Here is an 11,547-nt window from a genome sequence, read left to right on the forward strand (position 1 = left end):
TAATGCCACCATGCCAGATGTATCACCTGACCAGTAAAAGATTTATCAAACAGGAGTTCCTTATACCTGGTTCAGTAGGAAAGTTTTTTGGTTTGTTTTTTTAAATAGGTTCTGTTTGACCTGATCTCTACCATTCCACTCTCAGCAATCTCCCTAATGCTGTGGGGTAAAAACCAAGGATTGCCTTACTTAGGTATCAAAGGCCACTCTTCATGACCTGTCTGCTACTTATTTCACCCCATAATAAGGAAGTAGTTTCTGCCATCAGTCTTTTATGATGCTTTTATTTCAGATAACTGCTTCCTCTTCCCAGCTGGACTGAGCTAAGCAATAGGACTTTTACATGAGCCCACTACGTATCTTAGCTCAGGGTAAATACATACTAGAACTGGTATGTAATAAACATCCATTTGGTGGATGGATGGTATTATCGTTTCGCTATAGTTAGCAGTGGAAGAGATCTCATGAGACCTCAGTGAGATGCTATTGCTACTAAGGAAATCCTGAACTGCATTGTCTAAAATACAAAGCCCAAGTAAGGAAAAAGTAATGTACCCGTCATCTACCTAGGAAAATATATTTTCCAGAGAGCAACCAATGGTGGAAGGATCAGAACCAAAAGCCACAAAAAAATGTTCAATGGGAAATATCAGAGGGCATCACTCCTAGTAAGTACTGAATCATTAGATTTGTTTCAGTTAATAAATATATACATTTATATTTACTAAACTATAATGTAACCTATTTCTTACTGGAGGTCACAGTCAAAAAATTGTAAACCCACTGGATTAGAGGCAGAGAGATTGAAAGGAGACCAGGAAATAGACTGCTACAGAAGTGTAGCCTGGACTGCTTAAGGATGAAGAGGTGTGGAAGGGCTGGAGTAAGGCTCAAGAGCAGAAGCGGAGACAAGAGAGAAAGCTGCCTATTATGGTCCCGGGCCCACTAGAATGTCTCGTCCTCCTCCGCCTCCCCACAGCAGTACTGCCCCAGAGCACTGTCCTACCTCTCCCACCAAAATGAGAGCTCCCACCTCCTTCCAAGTTCTACTGAGCACAGGGTTTGAATTCAGAAGGTGCAGATCTAAATGTCTATGAACTTGGATTTCCGAGAGATGGTAGGTAGTAGTCATGCTACAGGAGGAAGAAAAGGTACAGCTGAGTCTATCCCATGTGGGTGCTGATTCACAGAAAACACATCAGAGAGGGTTAAGCCATTTTACTGCAGTTGTTGGGAAGGTGGGCAGGCAGTGACAAGACTCAGGAGGGAGGGCAGATACCAGCTAGATCAAGAGGGTAGGGGCAGGGAGCCCAGAAACCGGGCCTTGAGGGGAAGGTGAGCAAAGATTTTATCCTACTACTCTTACAAATCCCTACAGGTCACTCAGGAGTATCTTGGAGCCAGTAAAGGATAGGTCCTCCTGCTCAAGGCTCTGGACCTGGAGCTTAAAGTTGCTGGGTTCCAGGTTAGAAAGGGTACTCTTCTGGGGATCTAAGAAGAGAGAAAGGAAAGACAGAACAAACCATCAGCAAGCACTGTGATACACAGAACTAGGCTTGTCTGTTGGGGAAGTACATATCGGTCTGACTTGGGAGAAAGTAGCAACAGAGGTCAATGGATTTACAAAGAACAAGGCAGAGACTGTATATTACCTAGTGCCAAACAATTAGGCAGGTGGCATTTAAGCATCCTTTAGATTCAGCTTTCCCCACAACTGGGATCCATGCCCTTATCCTCACCTCGCTTCTTAAAAAGCTCCCAGCTACTGTTACTGTCCTGATGACTGACTTCAGAGCTAGATGAAGAAAGAGACATGGCAAAGGTGGCAGCCAGGGGTAGCTTCGACTCAAGGACATGAACAGAGGTCCTGGAAAGGGAAAGAAATGGTGATGGTGGGTCAAAGGGGCCCTTCCAGCATGGAACTGTCCTCCTTCCTGAGGCCAGAACTCACACTTTATCTTCCAAATACAGACACCTCACTGACTCCATATCAAATAAAGAATACCCACTACTGCCCTTTTGGGCTGTAACCTAGATACTCGTGCTGCCCCTATCGGCCCATCCTTTATAATAAAAGCCTAATATGCAAATCGACCAAATGGCAGAACCATCGGTCAGTGGGGGGTGGGGCCAGCAAGCAGGCAGCGCCAGGCCAGCCAAAGCAGAGCTAGTGGATGGCAATCAGGGGTGGCGGTGACTGACAGCAGTGGGGTGATGGGGGGGAGGGGTTTGGCCATTTGCCAGCCCTAGATCAGCCCACTGGTCACCTCCCGCAGAGGGATGCCACCAGTGGCAGTAATGGGGAGTAGACCAGCCCCTTACTGGCCTGTGCCATTTCCAATGGGCCTATCGGTTGTCTCCCGCAGAGAGAGGCCAGACTGCGGCTTAGGCCCACTCCCCACAGGGAGCGGACTTAAACTGTCAGACATCCCATGGACTCCCAGACTGCAAGAGGGTGCAGGCCGGGCTGAGTGACCACCCCCAAGTGCACGAATTTTCATGCACTGGGCCTCTAGTGTCAAATATAGGATAGCTAAACTTTGGTCCCCAATTCCTGGCCTCCGAAAGACAAATCCCTTCTACTGACAGAGGTTCCCACACCCCCTGACCTGAGGAGGTCATGCTCCCGCCGGGCATCCTCGGCCTCTGTCCTGGCAGCCTCCTTGCCCTCCTGGCCAGTCTGCAGCTGCTCCAACATCTGCCAGATTATGGTCCCAGGTAGAACCAAACCTCTCCCTCTCCAGGAGAAACCCCCTCCCCATAACTGGAGGAGAGGGCTTAGGAAGAAGAGTTCTGAAGGGAAGTGAAGTCATCACAGCGAAGAAGAAGAGATAGGGAAGGGAAAGAGTATCCTGGCCTGCCTGCAGAACAGGACAGACAGAGAAAGGGAGGGGCCACAACAGGGAGTTATGAAGGGATAGGTCCAATCCTGGTCCTACCTTCCAGCTGCGGGCCTGAACTTGCCGCCCCTCAGCCATCTGTTTCAGCATCAGCTCCTGATGCTGGGCTGCAGGTGAGAGAACATGTAAGAAGGCTGTTCTCTAATGTCCAGCTTGCGGGCTCAATCCCCAGTGTGGGGCGTGCAGAAGGCAGCCAATCAATAATTCTTTCTCATCAGTGATATTTCTCTCTCTCTCTCTCTCTCTCTCTCCCTCTCCCTCCATCTCTGAAATCAATAAAGATTTTGTTTTTAAGAAGAAGGCTATTCCCCAACTTCTTTCCTTCTTCCTCCCTGCCTTGTTCCCAGCCTGGTGCTGAAAACTGAGATAGAAGCATTCTGGTCCAGCTGATAGGAAGTTTCCAAGCTGACTGGGGAGAGTAGGATCACACCTTTGGAGGCAAGACAAATACTTGGCCAGACTTCGGAGTAGCTCAAGCATTTAGAGCTATGGCCACTTACTGGGAGAATAAGAAGGCTTTCCCGAAAACAGGACAAGTGAACCTCCCTCCCATCTTTTACTCACTCAGCTGGTCCCGAAGCAACTTCAGTTCTTCCCTCAGAACCTCTGACTCCTCCCACAGCAGTTGCCTCCTATAGGGATGAAAGCAGTCTTATTCTAAAAAGCCAATCAAGAAGCCCAGAGGAGGCTACCAGAGGACCTGGAGTTCAAAGGCCTGAAGGAGAGGCCTTGCCATCACTTACTCACTCTGCAGCTTTTGGTGAAAGCCACTGGTAACACTGCACTTTTGTGGACCTGCTTGTATTTGGGCTTGGGCCTGCTCTTGCACCTGGCTCCGAAGGCCCCTCAGTTCCCTTCTCAGCCGGTCCAGGCGTTGCTCCAGGAGAATAGCCTTCCGCTCTGGGCCCCCCTGCAGCAACTTTAGTGATGCTATAATAGGACAAGTTTATACAAGGGGGTGGGGAGGTCAACCCCTCTAAGAACTTCACACATGAGCCTTGAGACTTTACTGTCAATCAAGATACAAATGCGCACACAAACAAGTGTGCCACAAAATTGTTTGCATATGTATGAGGCTTTGTGTATGAAGAAAAGAACTGGCGAGATACCTTCCAGGGCACAGATCTGGTACTTCTGCTGCTCTTGCTCTTTCAGTAGGCCCTGCACAGTTTGTCTTAGTGCCTCAGTCACCTACCCAGGCAGAAAACCACATGAGCTACTGTGATACCCCAACTTCCGGTATCCTTGTCTCACACGAACACCACATTTACTAGTACACACCTAGGATTCCAAGCCTCACCTGACCCTGGGACCGAAGCTGCGATCTAAGAATAGTAACTTCATCCCAGAGAGAAGTTGTCTTATGCACCTCAGCCCAATTTAGCCTCTCTGGAACAATAGGGGTCTCCAGAGCCCAAGGCTGTTGAGCTGGGGCTCCTGGTTGAGGAAGCAAGTGATTAGGGGGAATCCAGGTCCCAGTCAGATCTCCTGCTGAGGAAATAAAAAAGGGACAAATGCACCACTTAGCAGGGAGTGGATGTGGAGGGGGATAAGAGGGGACAGATGGATGTGGAGGGGGATAAGAGGGGACAGATGTTTGTTCAAGAAAATAGATGGACAGCAGAAGGAATAATGGATGGTACAGGCACTGGAAAAAGAAGATCCTGAAAGAGATCTTCCTGCAAGGGAGAAGAGGTCCTGAAAGGGGGTAGAAAAGAGACAATACTTACCTGCAGCAGAGACGCCGCGGGGATACAACCGCTGCTACAAAAGAAACACGTGCATGCTCATGAGATTTGTCCGAGTCCTTTAACCCACACTCCCAAGGGCATTCCAGCCGTTGAACAAGCAACCAAACAACCGGGGCCTCACTTCCCCTCACCTTAGTCCTGGCCACATTTCCGTCTGTATCATTGAGAAGCGAATCCAGCTGCTCAGACCAGCTCAGGTTCATACTCACAGCCTACGGCAAGGGGTCTGTCTCCCCGGCGTCTTGTGCCCTTGCTCTCCAAGCAGGGAACAACTGACACACAAGCCAGGAAAGGCCACAACGTCAAATTGAAAGAGGGAATACTAGGGGTAGGGATGCAATATCAGACCAAAACTACGCCTCCGGGACTAGTCAGGGGAGAGGCGTATTTGGGGAACTAGCGGGAAAGCGGGATATCCTGAGTTGTACATATTAGGAGTGAGTTTAAGGCGCCGAATCGTGCTTCAGACCTTCCCAGACTCAGGACACTAGCGCCATCATGCGAACCTAGGCCAGCTACTACTGCTGCCGCAGGGTTCAAAACCTCAGTAGGCCAGGAAAGTCTGACTTTGGACTGGCTGCCGCAGCGCCATTTGGGAAACTGAGTTCTCGCCTCGCTGAAACAACCCACAATGGAGGCGACCCAACTACGTTTCCCTGGAGGTAATACGTGCATATACACGCCCACCGTGAAGCTTGTCGGGAAACCGAGTCTTTCTGATGCCGTAGTGGTTGTTTCCAAGGAACAAATAAACTACGTATCCCAAGATGCATCGCGCAGTCAACTGTGTCCCGCTTTGGGTCGCACAGGCTCTTGGGAAATGGAGTCCAATCTGTGCTGAAAATTAACGGCCCCGGTTATCCTTGAGACTCCATTCCCCAGCAAGCTCAGCGCGTAGCATGCAGCATGGAGCCGCAAGTCGCTGTGCTGAAGCAGAAGATTGAGGACACGTTGTGCCCTTTTGGCTTCGAGGTTTACCCCTTCCAGGTTTGTTTCTCTCTCCGGCGGTGCTAGGGTGAGGTATATGATTGGCCTTGGAGCTACCGGCGTGAGGCCCGTAAGCCTCCTGGTCCTTCTGGAGCTCCTCTGGTCCCGTGTACCTCTGATCTCCTGGGACAGAATGTCATGGGGGGCTTGGGTAGGTAGGAGCTGTGGACAACCCAGTAACCTTGTGGCTGTCACTTAACATAATCAACGGGAAGAAAGGCACCCTTAGAGCCAGAATCACTTGGGGAGCTTCCTGAAGGAATTAGAAGAGGGCAAGTCTTGGAAGGTTTGCATGACTAGGATTTAGGTCATTTGAAAAGGAAAGGACATTCCGTGCTGTTGAACAAGCAAACAACTGGCTGGTTTGTTCCTTCCAACAGAAGAATAATTAATAGTGTTGCCAGTCACCAGCCACTGGGCTGGGTATAGCAACTGCGCCCTACTGACACACAAGTCTTGCACCACCACTTTCCCTTGCTTATGTAAGTTCATTTTCTCCTTATCAGTTGCCACCTCCATTGAGCTATACACGTGGACAGAAAGCTAAATCAGCTCAGCTTGAACCCTTTGTTTGTTGCTTTAAGAGACAGCCCACTCTCACCCCTTCAGCTGAGTGGCCCACAGCAGTACTAGGAGAGATTATAGAGGAAGGGGGTAGGTTGGGTCTAGTTTGAGAGAGAGGACTTTCCAGAAAAAAAATGTTGAGCTTTTTAAAAAATTATATATATATGTGTGTGTGTGTGTGTGTGTGTGTGTGTGTGTGGTTTTTTTACAGAGAGGAAGGGAGTGAGATAGAGAGTTAGAAACATCGATCAGCCGAAACCGGTTTGGCTCAGTGGATAGAGCGTCCCCAGGCCGACGCTCTATCCACTGAGCCAAACCAGTTAGGGCTGGAGTTGAGCTTTATTTGAAAAGATAAATTGGTCCCAGCCAGTGTGGGTCATTTGGTTCTATCATTCCATGCACCAAAAAGTCACCAGCTTGACAAAACCGGTTTGGCTCAGTGGATAGAGTGTCGGCCTGCAGACTGAAAGGTCCCGGGTTCGATTCCGGTCGAGGGCATGTACCTTGGTTGCGGGCACATCCCCAGAGGGGGGGGTGCAGGAGGCAGCTGATCGATGTTTCTCTCTCATCGATGTTTCTGACTCTCTATCCCTCTCTCTTTCTCTCTGTAAAAAATCAATAAAATATATATTTTTTTAAAAAGTCACCAGTTCAATTCCCATTCAGGGCACATGCCCAGGTAGCGGGCTCAAACTCAAAGGCGGCTGATTGATGTTTCTCTCTCTATAAAGGTTAGTAAAAACATTTTTAAAATAAAAGATAGGTTGGAAGGAAGGAGGGTTCTGTACATCCCAAATATCAGGAGCAGCTTGAATAAAAGAGGTGGTGGGTAGCAGATATGGGGGGACAGTAAGGATGCCTATCTGGTGGGTCAGGTGGACTTGGATAGTTGGAGCTATTGTACTAAAGCCCTGCCAGTCATTCTAGGCTCCTACCCTCACTTCCCCACCACACATCTAATCAGCCACCAGGACCTTTAAAAATCTGTCTCCTGAATCTCCCAAATCCATTCTCTTCCATTCAGTATATGCTCTAGTCCAGTGGTCGGAAAACTCATTAGTCAACAGAGCCAAATATCAACAGTACGATTGAAATTTCTTTTGAGAGCCAAATTTTTTTAACTTAAACTTCTAATACCACTTCTTCAAAATAGACTCACCCAGGCCGTGGTATTTTGTGGGAGAGCCACACTCAAGGGGCCAAAGAGCCTCATGTGGCTTGTGAGCCGCAGATCGCCAACCATGGCTCTAGTCCAAATCATTTCACATTTGAATTTACTGCAATAACCTTGCTGTCATTTTGCCTCCAACTCATCCTGCACACTGCAGCTACATTAATCTTTCCAAAAACTGATCATGTCAATTTACTCCTTAAATCTTTAATGGCCTGCATTATTACCAAATTCGACCCATATTCCTAAATTGGAATCCAAGGCCAGTCATAATCTCACTCCTACTATCTCCAGCCTTCTCTCCCTTTGCTCCCCTCTACAGACCCTTCAAAATTTGCAATTCTCCAAATACGCCCTGTACTTTTTGCCTGACATTGTTTATGCTGTCATCTTTTAGAATACACACCAGTCTTCCTCCCCACATCGGCCTGTTCACTTCCCTCCCAGCCTTAAAGACTCAGCTTCCGAGAAGCCTTTTCTAATTTCAGAGGACTGTCACCTGGCCCTGTCGTTGTACCAGTCAACTGTTTTGTTCTTAGTTGTTCATTAATCCCCTCTCTAGTCTAAACTTCCTGTCAAATTCAGACAAATGCCCCCTAAACACACATCACAGAGCATCAGTAGAAATTCAATGATTGAATGAATGAGATGGAGGCTGGGACACAATATATGAGACCTTGAATGCCAGGTTAAGGTATGTATTTTCTGTTCCAGGTGGCATGGTACAATGCAGTCCTGCCTTCAGCCTTCCACCTGCCCCTGCCCGGACCTACCCTGGCCTTCCTGGTACTCAGCACACCTGCCATGTTTGACCGGGCCCTCAAGCCCTTCCTGCAGAGCGGCCACCTCCAACCACTGACTGACCCTGTGGACCAATGTGTGGCCTACCACCTAGGCCGCGTTAGAAAGGTGAGCAGCTTTCATATCCTCCCCCAGCTTCTCAACCTGCAACTGCTTTTAGCTACTCGAAGCTCAATGCTGAACTAGACCTATCTAAGGTTAGGGGCCAATTCCATAGGATGAAATCCAGCCTTGACTTTGTGATCTCCCCATTCTGCATTCCCAATGCAAGTTGAGTCTCCTTCCCCTAGCAGCCCCCCAGGTCTGAAATCAGTCCCACTCGCCCTACGCTGATGGACAACTAAATGAACCTCAGACCAGATTTCCCTTGACCTCCAAGTGAAATAGGAATAATCCAACGTTTCCCAGGTGTCTCTCACCTGTCTTTGCTCTAGACCTGGAAGTTTTATGCTGTCTTTGGGGACTTAAGGACAAAACAATATTTCCCCGCCACACACTCACATGTGCATATTTACATACTAGAGGCCCAATGCACAAAATTCCTGCATGGGTAGACCTTCCTTCCCCCAGCTGCTGGCTTTGCAGCCCTGGCTGCCAGCTTCTCTGCCCTGCCACCTGCCCACACCCACCTTGGCCTGGTGCTGCCCGTGTCCACTGCCACACACCTCTGGTTCCCTGGTTCTGCAGAGCCCCCAATTGATGGCCCCGCTGCAGGTGGCTTGGGCCTCCCTCCGTGGGGTGATCATGGGGTGATGGTGGTCCCCCACCCCCACCACCAATCGCATAGCACCCGCCTTGGCTGGCCTGGCACCAGTGCATGTCATAGCGTGGTCATCCAGACGGTTCTGCTGTTCGGTGGTTTGGTCAATTTGCATATCATGCTTTTAATATTATAGAATTATTATATACACTAGGTCTCCCATGTCTTCCTCCACACTGGAACTCTGGAGGGCAGAGCCAGCTTACCTCTCATAATGGAGGTTTCTGAGCAAGACCTTTAAACGTGTATCATTTTCTTCACACTGGACCCCACCCCTCCCCACAACCCCTTTTAAGGTTGTCTTCCTTTCAAACACAACTTCTGAGGAGAGGACCTTGTTGACACAAATTAGGGCTAAGACAAGGTCATGATTCCTGTCATGCTAAAAGATGCCTCCACCTTGTCCTCCATCCCAGAGCCTCCCAGAGCTGCAGATTGAAGTTATCGCTGACTACGAGGTACACCCCAACCGGCGCCCCAAGATTCTGGCCCAGACAGCAGCCCATGTGGCAGGGGCTGCTTACTACTACCAACGACAGGATGTAGAGGCTGACCCCTGGGGAACCCAGGTCAGAGGGCAAGTATGAATGACTAGAGACTAAGAAAATAGTGAAGGCCCATCACATTCAGTTCTCACATTCTCCTACCTCCCAGGGATAAAGGAGTTTGTAGATACAATCCAGGATAAAGGTACTCCCTACCCAGCAGTCCAGCCCCGTGTGCTTTCTAGAGTCCCTAATTAAGTTAGGGAACTGTCTATTCATAAAACTATTACATAATGGAGAGGGCAGAGCAATGATTAGATCCGTGGTGAGACTTTGAAATTGAGACTCGGCTTTAGAAACCCTTCCTTGTCCTGACCAGTTTGGCTCAGTGGATAGAGCATCAGCCTGCGGACTGAGGGGTCGGTCCCAGGTTTGATTCTGGTCAAGGGTATGTACCTTGGTTGCGGCACATCCCCAGCATGGCGGGGGGGGGGGGGGGGGGGGGTTTGTTCAGAAGGCAGCTGATCAATGTCTTTGTCTCCCCCTCTCCCTTCCTCTGTAAAAAAATCAATTTAAGAAAAAAAAAAATCTTTCCTCATGGCCAGAGTAAGCTCATCTACAAGAGTAGATGAGGCTCACAGTGAAATTGGTGTCCATTGTGTGAATAAGTGAAAAAGCTTAGTTGCAGTGATAATTGAACTTGGTGCCAAGATGATGTCCATGACCTGCTTTTCTTTACCCTCTCCCCAGCGTATAGCAGGTGTGTGCATACATCCCCGATTTGGGGGCTGGTTTGCCATCCGTGGGGTATTACTGCTGCCAGGAATACAAGTGCCTGATTTGCCACCCACTAAACCCCTCGACTGTGTGCCAACAAGAACTGAGCGAATTGCCCTGCTTGAAAGCTTCAATTTTCATTGGCGTGACTGGACTTACAGGGATGTTGTGACACCCCAGGAGCGCTACTCCGAAGAGCAGAAGGCCTACTTTTCCACACCACCTGCCCAGCGCTTGGCCTTGTTGGGCTTGGCCCAACCCTCAAGGGAGCCTAGTTCTGCATCCCCCGAGCTTCTCTTTACCACACTGATACCCAAGTCACAGAATCTCAACAGAGCCAGGGGGTGGCTCAGCCCCAGGGTCTCACCACCGGCATCCCCTGGCCCTTGATACCCACCTCACCTGTAGGATCCCTATTTATACCAATGGTACTTGGTAAGCCCTGTCTGGCTTTGACAAGGCAAAGGTTTTATTTTAGCTAAAAGATGATTACTTTTGATAAAAGAATTATATAGTAGAGATCTTCAATGAAGATAATGAGGCTCAGAAGTCTGGTCGAGACACTAAGAAATTGAAGAGTAATAAATCAATATTAATTAGCATTTCAATAGGATAAAAGACAAAGGCAGATTCTGAATTCCCACCTGCCTTGGCATATGGAATTATTGCCTGTTACCATTAGTCTGGAGTGCTGCATGTTACAAGGATAAAGGGGTATTTATTGCTTGTTACCATTTATCTGCAATGCTCTAAGATGCTAGATGTAGGGCATAAGTGACAACCAATCCTCTAAATAATAGTATAAATAAATAATGTATCATAGTGTTATTGTGTGGACTGAATACATGTAAAGCATTTCTGAAACAGCCTAGCTTACTGCAGTATTATCGGCTGTTCTTAGGAATTCTGTAATGCTGCACATGTCTTGATGTTTGATAGGCTGGAAGGTCACCATATATACTCAGTTCCGACTCCGCTGTAGCTTTAAAAGCCCAGGAGGAACCCAAACCCGTAGAGCTACCTCCTTCAGGACAGTGATATGAATGAGGGCCAAAAAAAGGACTACCTCACATCAAGGCTAGACCCCAGGGAAGGTGAGAAGTGTTCAACCTTAAGCTTTTGATTTGGAAGGTTCTATCCTACAAATACCAACACTGTGCTTATCTTCTCCCTTTCAGTTATAAAATTAGAGCCTCTAATGCTAATCTTTTACAAAACCAGTAGCAGATTTTCATCAGAGGTAAATCTCCCTGGACCGGGTGGCTGTTGAAAAGCTGTCCTGTACACCAAAAAGTTGCAGGTTTCATTCCCGGTCAGGGCACACATCTAGATTACAGGTTCAATGCCCATT

General features: G+C 48.4%; 2 protein-coding genes across 5 annotated transcripts; one reads left to right on the forward strand and one right to left on the reverse strand.

Moving 5' to 3' along the window:
• Positions 1-1,203: 1,203 nt before the first annotated feature.
• On the reverse strand, positions 1,204-5,306 carry CCDC163 (CCDC163 homolog). 4 transcript variants are annotated; one of them, XM_084874680.1, is made up of 10 exons: positions 4,783-5,306; positions 4,631-4,664; positions 4,201-4,388; positions 4,010-4,091; positions 3,644-3,830; positions 3,465-3,532; positions 2,940-3,007; positions 2,610-2,698; positions 1,740-1,867; positions 1,204-1,491 (listed from the first exon to the last, which is right to left on the reverse strand). In XM_084874680.1, exons 1-10 carry the CDS (start codon positions 4,852-4,854, stop codon positions 1,373-1,375), a joined length of 1,035 nt encoding a protein of 344 aa, XP_084730806.1. In that variant the 5' UTR covers positions 4,855-5,306; the 3' UTR covers positions 1,204-1,372. The 4 variants fall into 4 exon arrangements, with proteins under 4 accessions (XP_084730806.1, XP_084730805.1, XP_084730807.1 ...); XM_084874679.1 differs by having other exon boundaries at positions 4,201-4,391; positions 4,783-5,305; XM_084874681.1 differs by lacking the exon at positions 4,201-4,388 and having other exon boundaries at positions 4,783-5,305.
• Positions 5,307-5,491: 185 nt separating this feature from the next.
• On the forward strand, positions 5,492-11,018 carry MMACHC (metabolism of cobalamin associated C). Its single transcript, XM_084874715.1, has 4 exons — positions 5,492-5,638; positions 8,088-8,282; positions 9,351-9,503; positions 10,170-11,018. Exons 1-4 carry the CDS (start codon positions 5,558-5,560, stop codon positions 10,584-10,586), a joined length of 846 nt encoding a protein of 281 aa, XP_084730841.1. The 5' UTR covers positions 5,492-5,557; the 3' UTR covers positions 10,587-11,018.
• Positions 11,019-11,547: the final 529 nt, after the last annotated feature.

The sequence above is a fragment of the Pipistrellus hanaki genome (assembly GCF_964339955.1).
Source record: "Pipistrellus hanaki genome assembly, chromosome: 2".
Lineage (NCBI taxonomy): Eukaryota > Metazoa > Chordata > Mammalia > Chiroptera > Vespertilionidae > Pipistrellus > Pipistrellus hanaki.

What these genes read in the sequence shown, in the direction of transcription:
- CCDC163 (XM_084874679.1), bottom strand. Translation starts at nt 4,854, where the DNA reads ATGAACCTGAGCTGGTCTGAGCAGCTGGATTCGCTTCTCAATGATACA. An exon ending in TTCAGGCCCGCAGCTGGAAG is followed by an intron (nt 2,699 to 2,939) that starts GTAGGACCAGGA and finishes ATAATCTGGCAG; the next exon opens with ATGTTGGAGCAGCTGCAGAC. An exon ending in GGAGCTTTTTAAGAAGCGAG is followed by an intron (nt 1,492 to 1,739) that starts GTGAGGATAAGG and finishes CTCTCTTCTTAG; the next exon opens with ATCCCCAGAAGAGTACCCTT.
- MMACHC (XM_084874715.1), top strand. Translation starts at nt 5,558, where the DNA reads ATGGAGCCGCAAGTCGCTGTGCTGAAGCAGAAGATTGAGGACACGTTG. An exon ending in ACCTAGGCCGCGTTAGAAAG is followed by an intron (nt 8,283 to 9,350) that starts GTGAGCAGCTTT and finishes CCTCCATCCCAG; the next exon opens with AGCCTCCCAGAGCTGCAGAT. An exon ending in CTGACCCCTGGGGAACCCAG is followed by an intron (nt 9,504 to 10,169) that starts GTCAGAGGGCAA and finishes CCCTCTCCCCAG; the next exon opens with CGTATAGCAGGTGTGTGCAT.